The sequence below is a fragment of the Thunnus albacares genome, chromosome 1, assembly GCF_914725855.1.
Source record: "Thunnus albacares chromosome 1, fThuAlb1.1, whole genome shotgun sequence".
Taxonomy (NCBI): Eukaryota; Metazoa; Chordata; class Actinopteri; order Scombriformes; family Scombridae; genus Thunnus; species Thunnus albacares.
In genome coordinates, this window is record NC_058106.1 from 22,188,634 (window position 1) to 22,211,548 (window position 22,915).

General features: G+C 39.8%; 2 protein-coding genes across 2 annotated transcripts in view; one reads left to right on the forward strand and one right to left on the reverse strand.

The window, feature by feature from the left end:
• Positions 1–1,421: 1,421 nt before the first annotated feature.
• ctr9 (CTR9 homolog, Paf1/RNA polymerase II complex component) lies at positions 1,422–10,747 on the reverse strand. Its single transcript, XM_044349805.1, has 23 exons — positions 10,586–10,747; positions 9,256–9,354; positions 8,578–8,817; positions 8,369–8,486; positions 8,191–8,280; positions 6,800–7,056; positions 6,600–6,707; positions 5,869–6,105; positions 5,558–5,776; positions 5,210–5,393; positions 5,011–5,099; positions 4,735–4,920; positions 4,477–4,564; positions 4,240–4,388; positions 4,037–4,153; positions 3,788–3,933; positions 3,605–3,676; positions 3,243–3,378; positions 2,928–3,086; positions 2,694–2,845; positions 2,506–2,599; positions 2,271–2,383; positions 1,422–2,178 (listed from the first exon to the last, which is right to left on the reverse strand). Exons 1-23 carry the CDS (start codon positions 10,628–10,630, stop codon positions 1,785–1,787), a joined length of 3,492 nt encoding a protein of 1,163 aa, XP_044205740.1. The 5' UTR covers positions 10,631–10,747; the 3' UTR covers positions 1,422–1,784.
• Positions 10,748–11,144: 397 nt separating this feature from the next.
• mrvi1 (murine retrovirus integration site 1 homolog) overlaps positions 11,145–22,915 on the forward strand; it is a 34,105-nt gene continuing 22,334 nt past the window's right edge. The window contains exons 1-19 of the mRNA XM_044349814.1: positions 11,145–11,661; positions 11,933–11,981; positions 12,133–12,217; positions 12,315–12,434; positions 12,526–12,706; positions 13,726–13,784; positions 13,868–13,928; positions 14,010–14,168; positions 14,529–14,646; positions 14,740–14,790; positions 14,886–14,963; positions 15,048–15,104; positions 15,197–15,256; positions 16,008–16,063; positions 16,353–16,446; positions 16,534–16,665; positions 16,754–16,839; positions 17,113–17,833; positions 19,332–19,488. Coding sequence (XP_044205749.1) covers positions 12,199–12,217; positions 12,315–12,434; positions 12,526–12,706; positions 13,726–13,784; positions 13,868–13,928; positions 14,010–14,168; positions 14,529–14,646; positions 14,740–14,790; positions 14,886–14,963; positions 15,048–15,104; positions 15,197–15,256; positions 16,008–16,063; positions 16,353–16,446; positions 16,534–16,665; positions 16,754–16,839; positions 17,113–17,833; positions 19,332–19,488 — 2,209 coding nt within the window. The 5' untranslated portion in view covers positions 11,145–11,661; positions 11,933–11,981; positions 12,133–12,198. The remainder of the gene's footprint in view (positions 11,662–11,932; positions 11,982–12,132; positions 12,218–12,314; positions 12,435–12,525; positions 12,707–13,725; positions 13,785–13,867; positions 13,929–14,009; positions 14,169–14,528; positions 14,647–14,739; positions 14,791–14,885; positions 14,964–15,047; positions 15,105–15,196; positions 15,257–16,007; positions 16,064–16,352; positions 16,447–16,533; positions 16,666–16,753; positions 16,840–17,112; positions 17,834–19,331; positions 19,489–22,915) is intronic.

Sequence of the window (22,915 nt, forward strand, 5' to 3'; positions counted from 1 at the left end):
TTTATGACAATTGACATGAATTCAGTATGCCACTTGAAGTTTTATTTACCAAACTGGTTTCAGAAACCGGTTGGTCTCTGGAAATTGTGTGTGGGTGAGGGGTTATCTGCTCTTCAGTGGTGTAACCTCCTAAAAAGCTGCACATTTCTGAAGTTGGCTGGCATGAAATGATGAGCTCATTGACTTACACTGTAGACATTTGTGGTTATTTTGAGTAAAGACAACAGACTGCTTGGTTGTTATGAGGTGCAGAACCGTAAAAGTCTGGGACATTTGGAACAGAAATCACTGCCAACCAGCATGTGTCAGCATGTACAGAGGAGCAATAAAACTTGGTGTGTATGTTCAGGAGACGGCACAGGATGTCTCCAGTGTGTTTAATCACTCAAAGGCATCTTGAGTTATGAGTCCATGTGTGATAGGTCATGCCCACTTAAACCGATTAAATATACAGATTTTGGTTAATACTAGCTGACAGAGCATGCACACTGAAATTGGTGATATTCTGTTTAGTGGGTTTTGAGGTACGTTTTTGGCATTTGTGGTGCTCAAAATGCGCCACAAATGCTTTGAATTACCACATGTTCTGAAGACACCTACCAAGATTTATGATGATTGAACAAATGGTTATTGATTAACAGCCAATATTTGCTAAGCCCCCCACCCTTTGAAAAGATATTTTGGTTGATGGCAGCCATGTTTTTCAACCAATCTTGCTCATTTGTACCAGAAATGTGTATCTTAGTCCCACACTGCTGTATATTCAATTTGATGTTGAGTCAAAATTCAAAAAGTTCGAATTATATTACAGTAGTCAAATTTCAAGTCAATCAGACTCACAGTGTGAGGTTGTGGCCTTTCAGAAACTGCGTTGTTGGGCTTTAATTACAGGGCCACAATCTGACAGACTGGCTCATATTTCTTGGGAAGGACTTGCACAACATTGCCAGTTATTAGGCCAAGTTTCATGGTTTTGGCTCATTTCAGCTCACGGTAATTTGAGCCGCTGTGGCAGCCAAATAATAAACCAGCACAAACTCAACAGTGTCTCAGCCCTTTGGGGTTTGAACCCCAATTATGCAGATGAAAGTTAATGGGACACACTGTAAATATGTCCACATCTTAAAATTAACTTTTTTGTGTATTCAGTTAATTGTCAAAATAAGTTTCATCAAATGCACACCTGGTAAAAAGGTGTATGAAATACTGTGAAAGAAAAAACCTGTCCTCTGTGAGGTTGTTCTTAGGCACAGCGGTGCTTTGAGGTGCTTCTTAGCTAATGTTAAGCAGGTGTCATTATTACCATATTCACCATCTCAGCATATTAGCATTGTAGCATTTGCTACTTAGCTCTAAACATTAAGTACAGCTGCGGATGTCATTAGATTACATCAAAGTGCAGAAAGTAACAAACCCACATCTTACAGAATTCTCTTTTTATTTGACATCTTGTTGAAGCATCTTCCCATTTTTGGGTCAGTGTCTCATCTCACCATCTGACACAGAAAATAGATGTTTACACCTTTTAGTTCAATTCAAAACTTTTGATTCATCTTTAACAAAACAAATTTAACAAAGCACAGCATCTGTGAAAAGACATTTCCATTAAGACGTGAGGAATAATACAACGTAACGCTGCGCTGCGCTAAAAAAAAAAAAAAAAAAACTATACTTTTCTATGCTACGGACAAAAATCCCTGCTTGTAATAGAAAATTAAAATGCAGATGTGTTGAGCGTTTTCTCAACATTACAAGAGAAAAGTCTGTTCGGGAGATCTGAAGATTTAATCGCTGTCGTCCTCATTGTTGGAGCGCTCTGGTTCTGATCCGTTGTCAGAGCGGCGAGGAGAGCCCTCGTTGTCTGATCCTGCCTCAGATCCCCTTTCTGATCCCCGGTCTGATGCTGCGACGGGTGAGCCGGGCCGGGACTCGTCTTCTGATCCTGACCGACTCCTCTTGCTCTCGTTGTCTGACTGCTCTGAGTCAGACTGCCGTTGCACCCTCCTCTTCTTCACTGGATGGTCACTGCCAGAGTCATCGTCTGAGCCTGCAGAGCGCTGAGGGCTGCCCGCCTCGCTGCCCGAGCGGTTCCTACCTGCATCAGAGTCGCTGTCGGATGCGATGCGCTTCCTGTGGCCACCCTCATCGTCAGACCCTGAACCACTGTCTCTTTGGTGTCTATATGGCAGAGAATCAATCATACACGTTATTTTTCTTTTTATTCACTAAGACTTAAAGCACTTCTGTCACTTTAACATTGATGTTTTTACCTGTCTTCAGCTATTTTCAGGCCATCCTCATCTGAAGAGGATTCAGAAGAGGAGATGATAGCCTTAGACTTGATCTTTCCTTTGAGAGAAGGTGGCATACGCTCAGGCTGGGGCTGAAAATGATAAAGATTGTTGTTGAGTTTTTAGAAATGACTGTAGGAAAAAAAACCTCTTAAAGTATTTTTAAAACATCAATCATGACGTGAAAACTGAAAAACAAAAGCCAAACAAAGACCTTTTCAATCCTCTTGCGTTCTTTGGGTTTACGCTGCTTCTTGGGTCGTGATCCTCCTTCCTCATCATCGCTGTCCTCTCCTCCTTTAGTAGGTCTGAAACAGAACAAAGTTTACTCTGAGTATCTTACATCGTTCAGAGGTCAAAATTAACTACATTTGGCTTCATTCATGGTAGCAGCAGATTCACCTCCTCCTCTTCTTGCGTGACTTCTTCTCTCCATCTTCAACGTCCTCCTGCTCGCTCCCACTGCCGCCCTTTCTCTTCTTCTTCTTCCTCACTGGCAGATCCTCATCAGAATCATCATTGACAAACTCATCCATGTCACCTCCTTTCTTACGCTTAGAGGGAGAAAAACAGTTACGTTATTTAATGTTGTATTCACAGTAATCTAATGTCTCTGTTGACCCAGCGGACACTTACACGTCCTCCACCGCCACCACCTCCTCCCTTCTTCTTTTCCTTGGCCATTTCCTTCGATCCCTCTGCGAAGGTGAGCAGGTTCTTGGTCTTCTCCACGTACAGGGCTCTCTGCTCCAGCAGCTTCTTCTGTTCTTCTGCCTCTCTGCTGCGCTTCTCCTCCTGGTGAGGTTTAAGGGCGACAGGCCAACAGACTAATGAGAAGCAGGTTATTGTTGCTAAAAATAGAATCAAAATCCTAAGTAATGCAAAACATGACACCTAATCATTACTCCAAAATCATTTCCATGACATTTTGTTTGGCAGTACTATAAGTACCTGTTCTTTCATCAACTGCTGGCGCAGCAAGTCCCTCTCCTGTTCTTGTTTGGCCCGAAGCTCCTTCTCCTCCTCATCCTGCTTTCTGGCTCGTGCCACATGGTACTGAGCCTGACTCAGCAGGTCAGAGCATTGCCTGCAATGCCACAAAAACACACATACCCCCAAAAGAAATTACAACCCACACTACATGAAGTGTGGCAAACTATCAGTAACTTCTGATGTCCACTGTAAAAAGTCTTTTCTATGCCAACATGCTGATGGGGAAAATTAGTAAGAGAGTGAAGTGAAACATTTAAATTACTGTAACACAGACATGTCTGCAATTTTTAAACTGTATTTGTGCTGTGTATTAGACTGACCTGGCTTCAGATGCAGCAAGAGCGAGGTCAAACCTCATCTTGTCTCCAGCCTTGCTGAGGTAGCTGAAATACCTGAGCAGGGGGAGGAGAAAGTTAGAGAGATGAAATTGCAGGATTTGGCAGTGGACAGCCAGAGGTTCAGACTGGCAGGAGGTATAAATCAAAGCTAACGCTACGACGTACCTGTGAGCCAGTTCGAGCTCTTTGACAGCGCTGAGCACAGCCTTTAAGTTGCTCTTCTCATCCTTCAGCACCAGAGTGGCCAGCCGCTGCAGCACCAGGGCCACATTGAACATCAGGACTGTGTCGCTGGGCGCCACGTGACGTGCCTTATTGGAAATGCATCAGAAAGACAAAGTTAAACTCCTCACATTTAATAGACATCACAATGAGGAATAAATTAAAAACCCTGATTTTATTTCCTAATTTTACCTTCAGAAGCATTTGCTTGCACTCCTGGAGTTTCCCACATTTGAAGAGCGCCCTCGCAAGGTACAGCAGGACCTCAGTGTTCTGATATTTGTAAAATTTCTTCAGGCAGTTCTCGTACTGCGGAGCAGATCAACAACACATCAGGAAAAAAAACTTGAACAAAAACAATCATTTTCAAATGTCATATCACAAGAGGCTCTTACCATCTGCACAGCGCTGATGTACTGTTTCTGCTCGACGTAGATGTGAGCCAGATTTAACCAGACATCGCTTATGTCTGCTGTGGCCTCCCTCACCTGCGCAAACACATCACGAGCCTCTCTGAAGTAGCCCTTATGGGCCAGGACGGCACCTGCACACAACAAATTCATGTTTAATACGTCATATAGATACAGTAGGATGATTTTTTTAAAAAAAAGACAGACTAAAGCTCAACAGACCAATGCCATTGGCAGCATAGAGGTTCTTGGCGTCATTTCGCAGGACTTGTTTGTATATGGCCAGGGCTCGATCCTGGTGTCTCTTTTCCTGTTGAGACAAAAACACTATTACTCCATTCGGGGATCTATTATTTCCCTTCACACACACACAAAAAAATCTCCGTTATTTAGCAAAGCCATTCACAGAAGTGCTCTTCTGTTCTATATTTACAACTGCACTGTTTCTCTTTCAGTTTTTGTAAAAACAGCTGTCTGCACCTTTTCCCGGTCTCTGGTGGGCTGGTGCAGGGTCTGCAGCCACACGTTGCCCAGAGCCAGCATGGAGTAGGTGTCGTTCTGTGTGGACGGCTGCTTCAGAATACGCTCGAACTTCTTCTGACCCGGACCCCACTCCTGTTTGGCCAAGTGAAGGTTCCCTATCAGCGACCAGGCGTCTGGGTGATCCTGCACCAAACAGAACAAAGTGGACATCAAATAATGTTGAAGAGAGTTTGGTATCGAACTTCATTAAAATTGTGATGTCAGACAAAGTACCTGATTAATCTGCAGGGCCTCTTTGAACCAATCAGAAGCCTCATAGAAATTCCCCTTGTCACGTGCCATTGCTCCGAGACGCAAATAACCTGTGGGCCAAAATATTCAAACTGTCTTTCATACAATACAAACCACTTTCTTCACACTCTCACATTTTTTTTACTGTTTGATGTTTAAAAGCACCGCTTCACATGCTTACAGTCAACATAGTTAGGATGCTCTCTCAGGATGTTTTTGTAGAGTTTCTCAGCTTCGTGGAATTCACACATCGCCTCGTACAGGCGAGCCAGATTGTAGGAGGTGGTGACAGAGATGGCATTGTAGTAATGCTCGTCATGCTCTCCCTCGGCTTTGGCTCGATCCAGAGATGCGAGAAAGTATTTCTGTAGGAGAAAAGGCATGATTCAACCTACGTATATAAATAACTACTTATTAATAAAAAGATTGTGCTGTACAGTATACCCAATTAACATTCCTCATTCTTCCCTGTGAATGTAACTATTTTAAGGTCAAGTTAATACAAGCTTTACTGTCTGTTGGTAACTACCTTGGCCTCTCCCAGGTTGCCCAGTCTGAAGTGAAGTGCCCCCAGGTTATTGAGGATCTCGGGTGGGACATCAGCCTGCACCTTCTCCTGCAGGATGCGGGTGGCTGTGCCGTAGGCGGACAGCGCTCCTTGGATGTCAGTCTGCTCCAGGATCTGAGCCAGCTCGATCCACGCCTCCACATCGTCTGGGTACTGCTCGGTTACCTTCTTCAAATGACCCTAAGGGAACAAAAACAATATTAGCTGTAATAGTATTCAGATCAGATCACTTGATGACAACCTTGATGAGACATTCTACACAGGATACGTACTTTGGCAATATCTCTCTTTTCCTGATCATCCGATGTTGCATAGAGAGACCCAAGAATTTTCATAGTTTCGTAGTTGTTCGGGTAGGCTTTTAACACCTTTTCGAAGCACTGTGCTGCGTTCTCCTTGTCTCTTCGATACACATACATCTGTCCCAGGCCAAAGAAGGGCAAGACAAAGGTGGACGAGGCAAACTGAGTGGCCTGGTAGTAATACTGAAATGCCTGGTCATAGTCCTCCTGGAGGAACAGAAACAGCAGATATATCAGAGACAAAGGACCTTTTAAAACAGTGTCACAAAATGTTTTTACAAGGGAAAAACAAATCAGCACCACAAGATAAAAGTACAGAGAAAATATATTATTAAATAATTAAATACCCAAAATAAAATGAAAAAATAAGATAAAAACAGTAAAATAAAGTCATAAAACACAGAAAACAGTGTGGGACTGGAAGCATGAAACTTTGAGCTAACATTAATAAAAGGCTTTTTTAAGAGGACAAGTTTTAAGAAGTGATTTATAGGATGTTACTGTTATTGCAAGCCTCAGATCCCTTCAGGCAGGGAGTTCCAAAACTGAGCTCTGACTGCAAAAGCACCGTCTCCTTTAGTCGTGAGCCAGGACTTAGGAACAGCCAGAAGGGCCCCTGCCTGAAGATCTGAGGCTACGCTTTGGCTCGTTACTGGGAACCAGCCCATGAACACAGTAAACAAAGAGTAAGCTGATTCTACCTGCACATGAAAGGAGCGAGCTAACTGGTAGCAGCTCTCAGCCTGCATGGCCTCGACTTCTGTGTTATGGAAAGCATGGAGGGCCAGGTGCTGCACTTTACTGTAGTCCTGTTAGTGAAGAGAAAACACACAGGTGAATAATAGTCAATTGACACTTCATGTTGAGAGAGTATTTCAAAGACAACAGGACCAGTAGCTACCTTTTTGAAGAAGAAGTGGTTGGCGAGGTGGTTGAGCACCATGGGGTTGCTGGGGTCAATGGTGTACGCCCGCGACAAGAGCTGGACTCCGTTCTTGATGGAATCTGCCTCCTTATTGTTGAGCTCTAAAACAGCCAACCCGACAAGAGCTCCCACACACTTCGAATTGAGTTCTAGGGCTCGGCCAAAAGCCAGACGAGCCTTCTCCAGTTTGTTGAGCTTGACGAAACAGTGGCCCATCCCCAGCCTTACTTCAGCTAGCAAGAGACAGAAGAGGAGAGAAGATAGATGAGAAATAAAATGTAGCGCAAATAACTTTGTAAGAGAAGTGCCATAATAGCAGTAGAAGTGGTTAGAGCCTGACCATTATAATCAGCCTATATTTGCTTATCAAAGATATATGATATTTGTTATAACAGTGTTGGCACATATGCAAAAAAGGAATTAAAGTGCATGAACTATTCACAGGCTGCTATTTTCTGTATATATTTGATTCAGGTTCAGTAAATTTATTGTTCCTCGCCTTAGATTTAAAAAGGTTTCAACTATAAAATGTTCTGCCTCCAAATACTACATCTTTGCCACAATTAATTTTAACCGAATTTGAATGGACTTTGTCAAAAAAAATTATAGTTAATGTTTTTCGGTTGATGTTACACAATAAGACTTTTTTCATTGGAAATCTGAAATAAACTTCTTCAAGATATAAGACTTTCCCCAACCTTCAAGTTCCCCACTGACTCTGACTGAACCTTAAGCACTCATCAATATCCACCTTGCACTTATCATATATACCACATATACAGCACCAGTCAAAAGTCAAACTTTTGACTGGTGCTGTATATATCAAATATTTATTTTATTGTTTTATTGTTGCTTTTATCTTTTAAGTTTATCTTCAAATTCTAAAACACAAATAATAATCAATTAATTTTTTTGAGTCATTTTTTAAGAAAAGTGTCCAGATTCTCTGATTCCAGCTTCTCAAATGTGAATATTTTCTGGTTTCTTTAGTCTTTTATGAGAGTAAACTGAGTGTCTTTGGGGACTGTTGGTCGGAACAAAACAAGACATTTGTGGACATCACCTTGGGCTGTGGGAAACTGATCGACAATTTCGTCATTTTCTCACATTATATAGACCAAACAACTAGTTAATAAACACATTAATCACTAAAGAAAATCATGATTAGTTGCAGCCTACTCTGAATTGCCTCTGTGTGTGAAATGTGCTATACAGATAAACTTGCCTTGCCTTCGGTATTGCTAACAACCTCAACGATCTTGCATCAGCCAGACTCTATTAGCAGCAGCAGTAGTAGTAGTAGTAATGTCATAGTAGTAACCAGGAATACAGGGTTCATTTTCAGGAGAATAAAAGTAACATGTTACCTGGGCAGCCCGGGTTTGTACGTAGAGCCTTTTTGTAGTATGCCAGCGCTCCTCTGTAATCCTTTTTATTGAAGGAGATGCAAGCCTTACCTGTTAAACAAGAAAGGTGTGATTATTGTGATTATTTCAGTGAATTACTCACAGTGGTCATGATCTTTTTTCTTTGTATTCAACTTGCCGAGCAAAGCAGGGATGTTATTGGTGGACTGGTTGAGGACAAAATGGAACTGAGCATCTGCCTGGTCCATCTTGTCTCCTTCCAGGAGGCAGAAACAGGCTCTTCCCAACAAATGGTTCTGATTGCGACAAGAGATGTTTTATTTACTTAAAATACAGGAGCCGCAGCAGTTTTCCCTGCATCATGACCCGCTCTGACATTTTTCTTACCTGATCATACATGATGATCTTATCTGCCATTGTATAGAGCAGTGTCGCCTGCGTGATGAGCTCTTTCTTGGCATCTTTGTTCTTCTCTTTACGGGCTTGCTGGACGTAGTAAGCTGCCAATGTGTCCAGACAGGTCATCTGGTCCTTCTCATGGTCTCTGTAGTCGAGGTTTCCATCAATACGAGCTGCCTCTAAAAGCTTGACAAAATCCTCTGTTTTGCCCTGTTTGTAGTACTCCAACTGAAAAAGGACGACCAACAGTGTTACAACTACGCAAATATGCTAAATCTTAGCTTATTTCTATGAGGGTTAATATCTGGATTATGTTCATTTTATAAGAAATACATACAAACATTCTACTTTGCATTAATAAATGTAGTGCTGAAACAATTAATCAATTAACCATTTAACAGAAACATTTGCTGGTTTCAGATTCTCATATTTGAGAATTTACTGCTTTTCTTTTTAAAAACGGTTGATAAGACAAAGACAAACAACTTGAAGACTTGTCTGGAGCTCTAGGAAGTTGTGATGGGAATTTTTTTTACATTTTCTGACAATTTACAGACTTCAGGATAAATTGATTAATTTAAAAAAAAATTAACAGAGTAATAAATCAATAAGTGTAACTATAGTTTGCAGTGCTTCATGTTTGTGGCGTGTACTCCACTGACTCACCGCCAAAGCGATCCATATATGCAGCTGTGTGTGTTCCTGCTTCAGGATACTGATGACCTCGTCTCCCTCTGGCAGCTGGTCAAAGTCAAGCTCGATAACCTGCAAGATACAATTCAATCAAGTCAAAAGGTCTGACAATAATCATATTCCATGTTTTATTTAAGAGTGGCATGAATTAGAGTTAGGTGATTTGGCTATATGTACCATGACATATAGCAATATCGCATTTGTCAGCCATCTAGAACTGCAACAATTAGTTGATTAATTGATTGTCAGAAAATTAATCTGCAACTATTTTGATAATCAATAAATCCATTCAGTCTTCTTTTTTTAAAATGCCAAATATTTGATGATTCCAGCTTCTCAAAAGTGAAGATTTGCTGTTTTTACTTTTCATATATGACAGTTAATTGAATATCTTAGACTGATAACACAAGCTATTTGAAGACATCACCTGGTCTCTGAGAATTTGTGAATGATTGTTAGTTGCAGCCCAACAACCATCAGAGATTCTTTTTTACTGTGATAGATTTCCCTTTGATATGTCTTGTAGTATTCAGCCACAGTGGATAATGTATTGAGGAAATATTTGATTGTCATCTGATCTGATTTTTGCAGGCAACTAAACAGTTTGTCCATTTATTATCCAGTGAATTCACTATATCACAACATAAACTCAGTTGTCAGTTTAGCATAGACTTAAAAACTGCAAACACAACAGACCTTTAATAAATGCATGAACGTTATCTTGTTCAAATGACTGTGTTACGGAGGTGTTTGTTCAACTTTACGATCATTTTGAAAGCTGTTTGAATAATATTGTGTTATACTGATAGGTGTTTATAACTTTATATCAATGAGGGTAGAGTAAATATTAGAAACACCTCTCGGGAATAGAAGAATATTAATGAAGAATTATGACTATTAATGAAAATCCAGATGTTTCAGTGACCTTGATGCCTTCTTTAAATCAACGTAAACAGCAGAAAGAAAAGGTTGTTACTGATTAAGTTGTAACTTCACATAGTTGACCTGTGAAGTTTCATATCACACTTACAAGACCAGTTATAAATGAAAAGGGACCTCTGTTAATGTCACTTTAATGTTAGTGTTAGTAACCTTCTCTTGCATGTGTTGCTCCAAACATCACTGACGTTCACATTTCGAGTTTACACGCAGTTATCGACACTAATTGTTTTTTATTTAATATTTTGATGTAATACGACGCTACAGAACGTTTAGCTAATGTTAGCATCGGTTAGCATCACAGCGAGGTTCAGTTAGTCAAACATTCAAAATAAATCAAGTTTACAAATTAGACGAGTTTTACCTCGTCAGTGTCCCGTAAAGGGATCTCGATAGAGCCCCGAGACATCTTGACGGAGGAAAAATCCACTTCCAGTTTGTTTTTGTGTTAAAAAAAAAATATACAAAATCGTCGTCAGGCGGCTGTCTGTTGGTAACTACTTCATGCCTCCGATAGGAAACAAACATACAGGATGGTGCAACTGGAAATGTGTCCGGGTCATCCGGACGTGTGTTCCTCCTGGAGTTTGAACACAAGATGCTTTCTGGTCGTAACACGGTTGTACACAATAATAACAAGCAAAATATTCTCAACTACAGATTTGCAACTACAGGAATATTTAGTTTTATGCTTGGAGATGTGCTAACATGTAAATAAAAGTCATACAATATTGAAAGAACCCTCCGTTTCAGTATAAATAATAATAATAAATAATAATAATAATACATTTAATTTGTATCCTACTTTTCATTGTTACTAATTGTTACAGTATTAATAACATAGAACACACAACACAAAGAAAATGGTAATAATATGAGAAAAAAGCCTTTCTGAATAGAAAGGTTTTAGGCCTCTTTTTAAAAGAGTGTAGGTCTGTGCTGGTAAGTTTAAATAGATCAAATATAATTTCCTTTGCAACATAATGAGAAGCAGCGGAAATTCACCCCCATAAGCTGAGTGAAAACAAAGTTGAACACATTTATTGTTATCCTCTGCACCTGTATTTCTAGATATTTTCATGCTTATGTGCTTGATTTGAATGCTGTGTAAAAAGAAACGCTTGGCAGACTGTGCATTTGATATGTTAAACCGGTGAATTTAAATTGAAATCCATTGACTGCATCATTGTCACAGACCTCTGCAGGGCAGCATTTTGGCAGGAGTGCGCTGAGGTGGGGGGTGATGGGGGAGGAGGGCTGTCAGCTGGTTTTGATGGGAAGCAGTGAAAACAAGCATAAGAGCATCTTGAAGACTTCTTGTGCTAACATTGCAGTGAATCAGAGGAAGGCTGACGAAATAATAATAACAATGAAACTCATAATTTAACAATTAACAATATCCTTTTTTTTCCTTTCAGAAGAACTGTCCTGGACTGAGAAGTAAGAATTCATGATTTATTTCTCTTTTTAAAAATGTATTAGATAGCTAAATAACTACAAGATAAACTAAATGCATGCCTTGTAATGTCATTGCACAGCACACATATTAAATGGAGCACTGTCCCTGTATATTTAACACATATAGTCTGAATTCTTAGGACAGACATGTTTGTCTAGCTGTTTAGGCTCTTTCTTGAAAACATTTCATACTATTAGTATTTTAGTATTAGTATCAATGTTGGAGCACATGAACCTCACATTGTTATTACAGGACAAGAAAATAAGATGTAGCCCTTTGACTGGATCCTCACTGCATAGATGTACGTATTTCAATTACTAAAATCAGAGATGTTTCACTTTTTACACCTCAGAGTTTAATGTATATTATGTTCTTTGTTTCTGCTGTTTGTAATAGCTTTCAGATAATATAAGTGGAGGTTAAGATGTATTTGATCTTTATTGATATGTCAGCTCATGTAGCAATGTGACAGTCCATCAGCACCTTTGCCCTCCAGGGATTCAGGAGAAACAAGCACAATGTCTGACAGCAATGATGGTGAGTGTTGCAGTGACCTTGTTCATCAGAGTATCAAATAAATATATACAGTATATTTATTTATGTGTGTGCTGCCTGTGCATCCCTACATATATAGTGTGGGAGTCTCCTGGTTGTGGAACAAGGAATGTACTGGAGGACACGGGGGACACAAGTGGATTCTCTGAACATGAACTCCTTGACATCATGTATAATGCGTGTAACGCCACCAACACAGGTACACAGACTTTGTGTTGAGTTCAACAACACAGATTAAAATATTGACATGAACTGTAAATCATTTGCTCCTGTTTCTCTCTCATCTTCAGGAGAGGTGTCGGCCTCGACCATTGTACAGTACCTGCAGACTATGACGGCCCAGAGTTCGGAGCAGGAGAGACTGGCTGCTCTGCGACATCTGCTCGACCCTGACTGTCAGGACCCGCTTGTGAGCAGAGAGACCTTCCACACGACTATGAGGGAGTGGATCGCCCAGTGCAGCCAGGACAGGTGAAACAAAACTATTGACATGTAGTGTGAACATTGAAGCAGGACTTAAGCATCATATTCAGGCCTTTAAAGCTTGATTTAGTGACAATATATATATACGTATTGCTTAATGGTAGGTTTATATGTGGTCTAAAGGTCTTCCACTATGTTCAAGTATTTATACAGAGATGGATACAAAATATTTTCAGACACAAATTATTATTTTAAAAAAACGTAAAATCATAAAATGCTGTGAAATGACCAATACATGACTTATTTGAGGAAATCTCATCAATCCAATCAACCAAAACAGTTTTGGACTTTGGTGTAATCTGGTTAGGTTATAATATAAAACCTTATTTGTATAGCATTTTTATCAACAAAGTTACAAAGTGCCGTAAGCAAACAATAAAAGCAAAGAGAATGCAAAGGCACATGGACTATGATTACAGTATATTTCCCTTTTCTACCTAAATGGACAAAGTGCTTTACAATTTTGCCTCTCACTCACCCGTTCATTCACACACCCACACACTGATAACGGTGTAGCTGCCATGCAAGGCACTGGCCTGCCTACTGGGAGCAACTCTGGGGTTCAGTGTCTTGCTCAATAACACTTAAACATGTGGACAGGAGAAGCTACAGCCAGCCACAATTAAATGCAGTTTAGTTAATTAAACACGTTGTAGGTGTCAAAAAAGAGAGAGAGAGAGAGAGAGAGAGAGCATTGTTTAAGCTTAGTGCTCCTCCTGAGGCTGCAGCTAGAGTGTCAAGGTAAATTATCCTTAGAAATAAAACAAGGTCGAGATGACCTGCAAGAAAGTCACTCCTGCATATTTAGTGTTAATTAAACTCCCTGAGAGTCATTGTATTTAATATTGATATCATTGAACCGAAACGGTTTAATATCTTTAGGTAAATTAATTTGTTTCCAAGTAGATGATTCCTTTTTTTGTTTGTTTGTTTTTTGTTGTTTTGTTATTCTGTTGATCTGCACTCACTACAAACCGTGGGAACTAATGGCTCCTCCTGTCTGTCAGTACTGACGTGGGCAGCAGTAATGCATCTTGGCCCGACTCCTCTCAAGTGCCTGTAAATGGTAAGCTCTCACTGTTTTGGTCAGACTTCTGTGAACGTCTTAATCAGACAAAATGCATTTCACTAAACCTAATTTCCTTTCAGGGCTGGATTTCTCATGTTCTCAAAGCAAAGCTACTTCCTCAGAAAGCCACCAGTGTGCCTGGTTAGTTTAGTTTAGTCCTTTAATCACTGCATGTAATTAACTCCTGTCACACTACACCACTAACTGTCTGTTTGGCTTCAGTGATGGAAAAGACCTGTCTGGCACAGTGGCTGAACTGAAGCAAGCTCACCGCAAGCTGAGCGAACAGAACAACAGCCTGTTGAGGACGGTAGCTCAGTGTGAGGATGTAAACCTGCAGCTCACTCTGGAGATCAATGAGCTGCGAGCAAAGCTGGCCAGGTGAAGGATTTTCCATTTTCTCCCCCATTTATCTCTAGTCATCGCTCTGTCACAATTTTCAGTGAAACCATTCCTCTCAAAAGCACATCATTTATCAGATTCTTGTTTTATTTATTTAATTCTTTATTCTTTAATTGATGTAGTGAGTCATGCATCTTTTCAAAAAACTATTTTGCTATGGAAGCAGATGAAGAGGAAAGGCAGTCAAAGGTGTAATGAACTGCATTACCGCGCTTCAGATTATGTGGCTTTACTCTCAGTTTGAGGAGTAAAATCACATTTTCTGATGAGAGGTGTAGTAGAAGTTGATGTTCTGCTGAATAAATCAAGAAGATCTGATGTTTTTTTTTATGTGTGCAGTACCCAGCGGTCAGCAGTGAGAGCCAGATCCCTGTCAGAGGAACTCGAGGAGACCTGTCGCGCATTTAAAGAGGCCCAGGAGAGAGCCAGTCGCACCCAGACCAACTGCACCCAACTGGTATATCACACACTGAGCATGCTCCCAAATACGCAATGGAGAATTAGGAACAAAAGTGTGATGTTTTTAAGTAAAACCTTTCTTGATCCACAGAGCAATGAGGTTGAATGCCTGAAGGTTCACATTAGGAGGCTAGAAGACAAGGTAATCTTGATCTTATAAAGTCCAAATGTTTGCTTGTAGAGAAGTGAAGCTGATGTACCTTTTAATGTAATAAAATGTTCCTCATGTTTGTGCAGAATGAAAAACTCACTTTTGAAAGGACATGTTCTGAAGATAGCATCAGCAAACTGCGGAAGGTCAACGCTGAGTTGAGGGTAGGAACAGATCCGTAAAACACTCCTGTGTCTGTCTCCGTGTTACGAGTTTGTTTTGTGAGTTAAACATCTAAATGTTCACAGGCTGAGCTTGAAGAAACCCTGGTTATGTTGACTCTGAGAGACAGAGAAATCACAAAGGTTTGTCCATCAGAGCATTTTTATCAGGAGAAAAATTGGCAGTTTTGTTTTTATTTTGTCATTTAACTTTATTTTTGTATGTTCCCGTGTAGAAAGACATTCTTATGGATAAGATGAAGAAATCTCACATGGAGAATCACAACATCATTGAGGTTTGTTTGACACTTTGACCCAGAAAAGAGAAAATATGAAACTAAAGATCCCCTTCAGACGTGTTTTAAGACATATAAAATACTCTACTTTGAATAATAGTTTGTGTCTGATATGTCTTTTCCAAAAAGAAGTTCAATAAGCCAGTTAAAAATTCCTAAAATTACATCTACTCTTTCTCCCTACTTCACTCAAATTCATTCTCAGTGTTTGTGCACTGGACGCTTCAAGTTTCCACATCACACTTATGTAAGATGCATACTGGACCACGATTGGCTCCACACTAGCTGTGATGTCACAAATCATGCTCGTAGCTACATGCCTTAAACTCATATTTCAGGAGAACACAGAGGAACGTTTCTCCCTTCAGCAGATGAATGTGAAAACAGTCCTCCTGTTTAAAACTCTGCACATACACCATTCTGCACAGTGACGCTCAAACATCCAACTGAAAGAACAAGAAGAAAAACACACAGTATGTTTGACAGGAGGGAGACTTTAACTTCGAACTTTGAAATTATCTTTTTATGTCATGTTAAATCCTGAAAAGAAACCAATAACATAATGTAAGAAACTAATATCAGGCATTTCAAATTGTAGGACCATCAGCTAATTCATCATCATCATTTCAGAATATGTAACAAGGAAACCAAAGATTTCAAATATGATAGATCTTACATATGTTATGATTTATGGTTTTCACTGTACATTCTGACTGTTATTTAGCGCATTAACTCTGTCCTGGTGGTACAGGGTCTGCAGTCACAGCTGATGAGGTTACAGGAACATTCACAGCAAGTTCTGTTGAGGTATTTCTAACCAATGTCTACACCTACATTTGATCTGTGTCACAGCTGTACAGTACAGATTACTGTACACTCAAGGCTATAAAGTTGAACAGCAGTGAAAAAAGTGTGTTAAATGCAAGGTACATGTCAGCTTACATAATTTTGTAGGAAAGTTAAATATTTAAACAAAGCATGCTATTCCAAAGAAAATATTTTGAAATAATGTTATACTTTAGAGAATATCTCAACATATGTGTGTATTCATTATTGCTTTTGTGTGATTTCTTTACTGATAATTTTCTAATGACAGGTACGACAGACACTGTATCAATCCTCAGAGTCTCTACAGTCGAGATCCTCCAAACCTGCGCTCTCTGCAGAGCGAGATGCAGGACATGCAGCAGGTAGGAAATGCTTTCTGTCAGCAGGTTGTCGTTCATTGTACTGATATTCTGTCCTATGTTGACCGTGACTGCCTTCTTTGTCTGCAGCAGCATCACAGAGCTCTGGACGACATAAGTCTCCCCTCCCTGCACACACACAGTGATGATATTCAGAGCATCATCCACAGGATCAAGTCTGCAGAAATAGCTCATCTTCTGCACAATAAGTATCCTGAGAGGGTGAGAGGAGAGTATAGACACTCAACAGAGGATGATACTTATTACATGTACTAACACATGCATCTCTCTTGTGTCTTCTCACACACAGGATTCTGCCTCTGTAGAGACACAGGAGAGGCCTTTTCCTCAACGCCAGCAGCAACAGGCAAGCATCAAGCAGCAGCTTCTCAATGTGTATGTGAGTTTTTACCTCCTTTTCTCCTGTTATGGTAACAGACTGGATATGGTTGATGTTAGACTGTTCTGAAACGCTTCCTCCCGCTAATAAAAGGGGTGTCTGGTTTTGACAGTGTATTTATGGGCATCTCCATTACGCAACACATAGGAGTTACTATCTCCTGTGTGTAAGACTCTATTAGGCATAAGTGCAGTTTTAGTACCCCCTGGTAACTACAGACATAACAGTGTGTAAAGGAGATGTTTATAAAGCTACGGTGGTGGTTTCAGGCTGCAGGAGCTGGAGCTGCAGAAGTGTTTGTGGGAGGAGAAAGGAGAGAAGGTGGAGGAGCGGTTGAGAGCCCAGGAGAAGGAGCAAAAGCAAAGCCAGACCAGGAACCAGACACCGAACCAGGAGGCCAAGAAGGTGGCCATTGTGAACTGGTGGAAAGTCCTCAGTGTGGAGGGGGCTAAGGCCCAGACAAAAGAAACCCGGTCGACCCAAGAGCTCTCTGAGAGAGCCAAGCTCCAGCAAGCAGAGCAGACGATCTCTGATATGAGGGAGCAGGTCTGCCAGCTGCAAGCCTCTCCCAAATCTGTACAGGAGTGTGTCAGTGAGCGAAAAAACAGCAGTAGAGTTGTTCTTATACACAAAGGAACCAACACTGAGAGCAGAGAAGCTGGTGAGAAGGTAGTGAAGGATCAGAGGGATGCAGCGGTGGCTACAGATCCTGTGGAGATCACAGGCGGAGCAGCCTCAGAGCAGGAACAAACCAAGATTCGGGTGACCGCAGACGGACTTCTGGTGACCCTCCGAAGGATGGAGGCAATGGTCAACAATGCCCTGGTGACCGCCGAGCTGGTGAGAGAGAGCGAGCAGAGGGTGAGCCAGGTGAGAGTGAAGATGGAGAGCATCACTCAGAGGGTGGAGGAGGCTCTGGGCCGAGCAGCCGACACTGACAAGCAGCTGAGCAGTCTAGAGGCCAGGATCACAGAAAAGGCTCCAACTCAGGTTTGTCTGTAATAAAAATCTGTGTTTGCTTTACATTACAATAACAGTAAAAGCAAAAAAAAAATCTTGATCTGAAAACGTCACAATTAAACTGCTATTTGACTTTGATTCCGTTAAAATAGTGTGGAAAAGTTCGTCAAGTAAAGATAATGTTATTTATATATCCAAAAATCACACACCAATCACAAATTTGCCTCAAAGAAATTTATCTCCACAACATGCGACACCCTCAGATCCGAGTTAGATAAGTTAATATTAGAAAATCTCCAGCTGTCAAATTTTAATGACATATAATTTAAAATCTCATGTATCGTTATTTGAGATTTTAGCTTATTATGTCATCCTGGTGTCCTCTTAAGCATTGGAGATGTTTTTATAATCAGTTATGAGGCCTGATTTTCTCATGTGGAGCTGATAACACCCCCAGGGGATAAAAGCTGCCAAAATAAACCTGCTGGAATTAAAGGTTTTAAATTAAAGTTGTGACATTACTTGGACTGTTCTCACAGAAATGTGAAATGCAGTCTTTCATCTGCAAAACTGAACAGAAGTGTGTGTGTCCGCAATTGTTTTGACATCATGCAATGATTTTTGGCATCTAAAAATGACTCAAATGAAACAGTCTGATAAGGGAAAATTACTCTCCAAGCAGCTCACAAGTCATCCTTTGTATTAAGGTGTCACGAGTAAAAAAGGATTATAAGTTAACAGATCATGCTGCTCATTAAAAGATTTTATGCAAATCTTTTAAAGGAAGGAGATTCAAGATTTAGTTTATTTTGTATTCATTCATTCAGTCATTTTATTGTGTATTTGCGTAAACAAAAAACAAAATGCTCTTACTCTCAGCCCACCGCAGTGCAACAACAACAGAAAGGGTAAAGATATACTGTATATCTAAAAAAATCAGCACAGTGCATTACAGTGGATTTAGAGAGAAAAGTACATGTCTCAGTTTGATGTAGACAGCTCTTGCATGTCAACGAGTGACCAGCACCGATGGGGGAGTTATATAATCTATTTTGCTGGATTATATTAGAGATTACAATATTCACATGAACATAGCAAAGATCAAACAAAACGTCCAAAAGACAAACATGATTTTGTTTAGCAGGATTTAGATTTTCTTATTTCCTACCCTCATCTCATGACCCTGTAGATTCAACTGATGACCCCATGTGGGGGTCCTGCAAATATTTATTTCCATCCACAACACTGACGAGCAATGCGTGTGTGAGTGTATGTGTGTGTGTGTGTGTGTATTTTGTGCTATGAAATGACACAATCAACAATTTTGCAGAAATATTTGAGCTATAATTGCAGTTGTTTTGTGAATGAACTTCATATTTCAACTCATTTCTAAGCGATTATTAGTAACAGTAGTAGCACAAGTAGTAATGCAGTAATGGTGATTTAATTTTTTCATATATTCTGTATCTAAACATCTCATATGGAAAGAAAAGATCAATCTGTTCTCTTTGTCTGTGCTTTCTTGAAGCTACCATGTCCCAAACTGTCAGCTGACCCTGGACCAGACGCCACCGGCTTTACAACTGAGTCTAATGTGGAAGTTAAAGACAGAGACAGAAAGGAGAGCCCTCCTCCATCTCTAGTAATCCCAGAAGTCAGTGAGCCTCCACAGCTACCCATGAATGGTATGACGGCTGCATTACAGAAATACAGCTTCAAGTTATGTTATCGTGGTTACACACAGATAAATTGAAGTGACTTCCTTTTCTATTGGTAATCCCTGAGGATGTCTGAAAATAGACGCAGCAGATATTTACATTGCACACAACAGCTCTTACAGTGAGGAGGAAGAGAGAATATGCTCTTAGGGAGTGTATGCTATCTATCATAGGGGGGCCTATGGGGAAATTAAGGGAAGTCAGAATGGGGTTTTTTATGTAAATACAGGGAGGGTAGAGTATTTTTAGCTACATCCAATTTTTATTGACCACATATTTGGAGAGTTTTTGAATTTGCAGGGCTAAAACACTGTTTTTGTGAGCTATCGTCCCCTCTTCTCAGTGCCCGTGGTTCAGTCCATTTTACATTTAGGTCTGAATTTTTTGAAGTGCTTTGAGCCAGTTTATATAAACACACTGCAAAATCTCAGATGTGCAGCTCAGAAAGCACACAATACAGGCCTGAAGGTGCATTAAACTGAATTGTAGGTAAAAGTGGGAGGAAAAAAATGGAAAAACACATTATGACTGACAATAAAGAAATAGTTTGACATTTCGAGAAGTGTCCATATTCTTTCTTGTTGAGCATTAGATGAGTAGAACAATACCACTCTCATGTTTGTCCCTTAAAAACTACAGCCAGCAGCTGGTCATTTACTTTTTACCCAACATCAAGTCCTCAGTTTCTAGCTACAAGAAAAGGGTAAACACAAAATGTTCAGTGTCTTTCTGCAAACCCTTTGTGAAGCTTTCATGTTCTTATATTGCTGAAAGCTGCTGGATTTGATAAAGGTATTTTTCACTACTTATCTTGTTGCTCCACGTTTTGGTCAAAGGGAGGATCACTTCTCTTCCAATCCTTACGGAAAGGTCATGGAAAATGTTTTCAAATTCTCCTTCCCCAAGAGAGTCCCTTGATGGCTGAAAAGGCCAAGTCGTATATTGAAATGTTTATTTGTGGTGTAGAGGAGTTTGGATCATGCTGAGCTAGCTGAGATCCACTGGGTGGCCTCAGAGGGGGAAATTATATTTCAAATGAAGAGCCAGTGGTTGTCTCCATGGTGGCTTGTTTGTTTGTTTTACAACCCTCTATATAAAGTTCACATTGTCCAGTGCTATGTTGGCATAGGTTTGTTTTTGCTTACCAAATGAAGCTGTGTCAACACTGCAAACAACAAACATTTTATGGTTAATACTGACATCATAATAACTAATATGAGCACTGCAGAATCCAGTTTGATGTCCCTGTACCTCAGGTCATACATGATGTCTGATAATGCCAGTGTTTGTCATTGGGAGGAGGGTTTCATCACATGTTATCTCCTCACGAAGAAACCCAGATGTTAGCATTGTGTCAAGAATACATTACTTTATTTTTTTATATATCAGTGACAACATGTATTAATTTACTTCAATGGGAATTAAAGTGTGCCTATGATGGAGCATTAGCGCCACTGTTAGAAAAGAAATCTGAGATTTCGAGAATTAAGGCATAATTTTTTTTTTCATGAGAAAAGTCGTAATCTTGAGGAAAAAAAGTTGTAATATTCAGGAAAATAAAAGTCATAAAAGTGTAGGTTTTTCAGGTGTAAAATGTGATGTTTGGTAAAACCTGTAACTTCAGTTCAGCAACATTTGACATGTAAAAGTGGACAGACTGCTCTCATCTGAGCTACCACAGAGTATTTAAATATCGTATGATTTATACTTGTAAAATTACAACTTAATAATATTATGACTTTTTTCCCCAAAATATTATTACTTAATTGTTGTACAATTATGACTTAAATTTCAAAATATTATGTCTTTATTCTCCTAATATTACGAATATTTTTCCTCTTTATTTTCTGAATCCCCAGTTTTTTCCCCTCTCATTACTCTGCTGTATGTGTCACACTTAACCAAAAGGCAAATGTTCATCTGCAGCCTCTGGACATGTTGAGGTTAAGCTTTAAAAGAAACACACAAGCAAAACAAGGAGCAGGAAAAAACAGTAAAGCACAAGATACAGCATAAATGAAAATAAACCTAATAGAAGCTGTTATAAAACACATACATACAATTGCATGTAATCATAACTTTACAACAACAGACAAGACAACACACCTCAAAGGACTACAAAAATGTAGCAGTAAAGGCAAATGCTAAGGATGCATGACACGTGCACACACATAGTTATAAAGATTAACAAAAAACCTTATCCACAGAGCAAATGGCATCACTAACAGTAATAAATGTTGAGTTGTGAGTCATCTTTTCAGTGCTTTTGTGTTTTCAATGCCATCTCGAGTACAGACATTCACTCTGCCTCCATTTAGGCTTTTAAAGCTATTTATGTCCCTCCTTCATCTGCCTTTATACAAATAAAACACTAATATGACATATTAAATCAACTGTAGGCATATCGCTATAACATTACAAAGGAATAAAACTTGTTCCTAGGTTTTATGTTGCAGTTTTAAACAAGACACGGTGAGCTTGTTTGGTGCTGATGAATAAAGATCCACTGGAGACTCAATGTAAATAATTTAGAAAAGCAGTTTCTAATGCTCGAAGGCTCTAATGCTCTAATGCTCACTGTGTGTGTGAGTGTGTGTGTGGTGGTTGTGTTCACTCTCGGGACTGTAAACAGTCTGCCGTTTGATGGGGAATCTATAAACGAGAGAACGCTGGAAAAATGCTGGATTAATGTGTGGTCAGGTAAAACTTGCTGTGTTGTGGGGAGAAAAACAAAAGTATCTGACAGTGTCTTAAGAAACAAATTAGGTTAAATCAGGACAAAAGTGTTTAAAACACATTTCGAGCATCTATATCTTCGCCAGGGAGAATCTGTCATCCTTGCTGTGTATAGCCTTTTAGTTTTCCACCTTTTTTTTCCCACAAATGTAATCGTTCATCAAGAAAAATCTGCCAATGAAAAGCTTCATCAGTCACACAGTTTTGTAGTTTGGTGTGTGTTTTCAAAAAGTAAAAAGTCTTGGAGGTGATGTCATAAAATAAGCAACATAAAAACAGTGAAGTGTTCTTTTTTTAATCTGTTTCCTCTCAAATTTAATAGCACTTAATGTCATTAACCGTCTCTAACAATTCATTTGCAGCTCTTCCTTCTTTAATTACCTTTTTGTTACATATTATTCGCTCAGCTCTGATGGTGCTCTATGTAATCTTTCTGCTTGGTATCCCAATTTTACCGACCTTTGCCTGAGAGCACCTAAAGCAAACGACACAATAGCCTTCACTTGGGCCAAGAGCTTTCAACCAGAGGATCAAGCGCCTCATGTACTTGAGACGGTTGCCAGGTTATTGTTGCCCCTAGTTATAGAGATGGGGGGGGATACTTCCTGAAACAAGAGTTACATTAGCTCTACCTATCAGATGAATATCATGCTGCCAG

Bases quoted from the DNA above. Each gene is read 5' to 3' on its own strand.
- ctr9 (XM_044349805.1), bottom strand. From the start codon at position 10,630: ATGTCTCGGGGCTCTATCGAGATCCCTTTACGGGACACTGACGAG. The intron at 5,777-5,868 runs GTACGTATCCTG...TTGTTCCCTTAG, and splicing joins AAAAGAGAGATATTGCCAAA to GGTCATTTGAAGAAGGTAAC. The intron at 3,934-4,036 runs GTAAAATTAGGA...ATTTCCAATAAG, and splicing joins GCAAGCAAATGCTTCTGAAG to GCACGTCACGTGGCGCCCAG.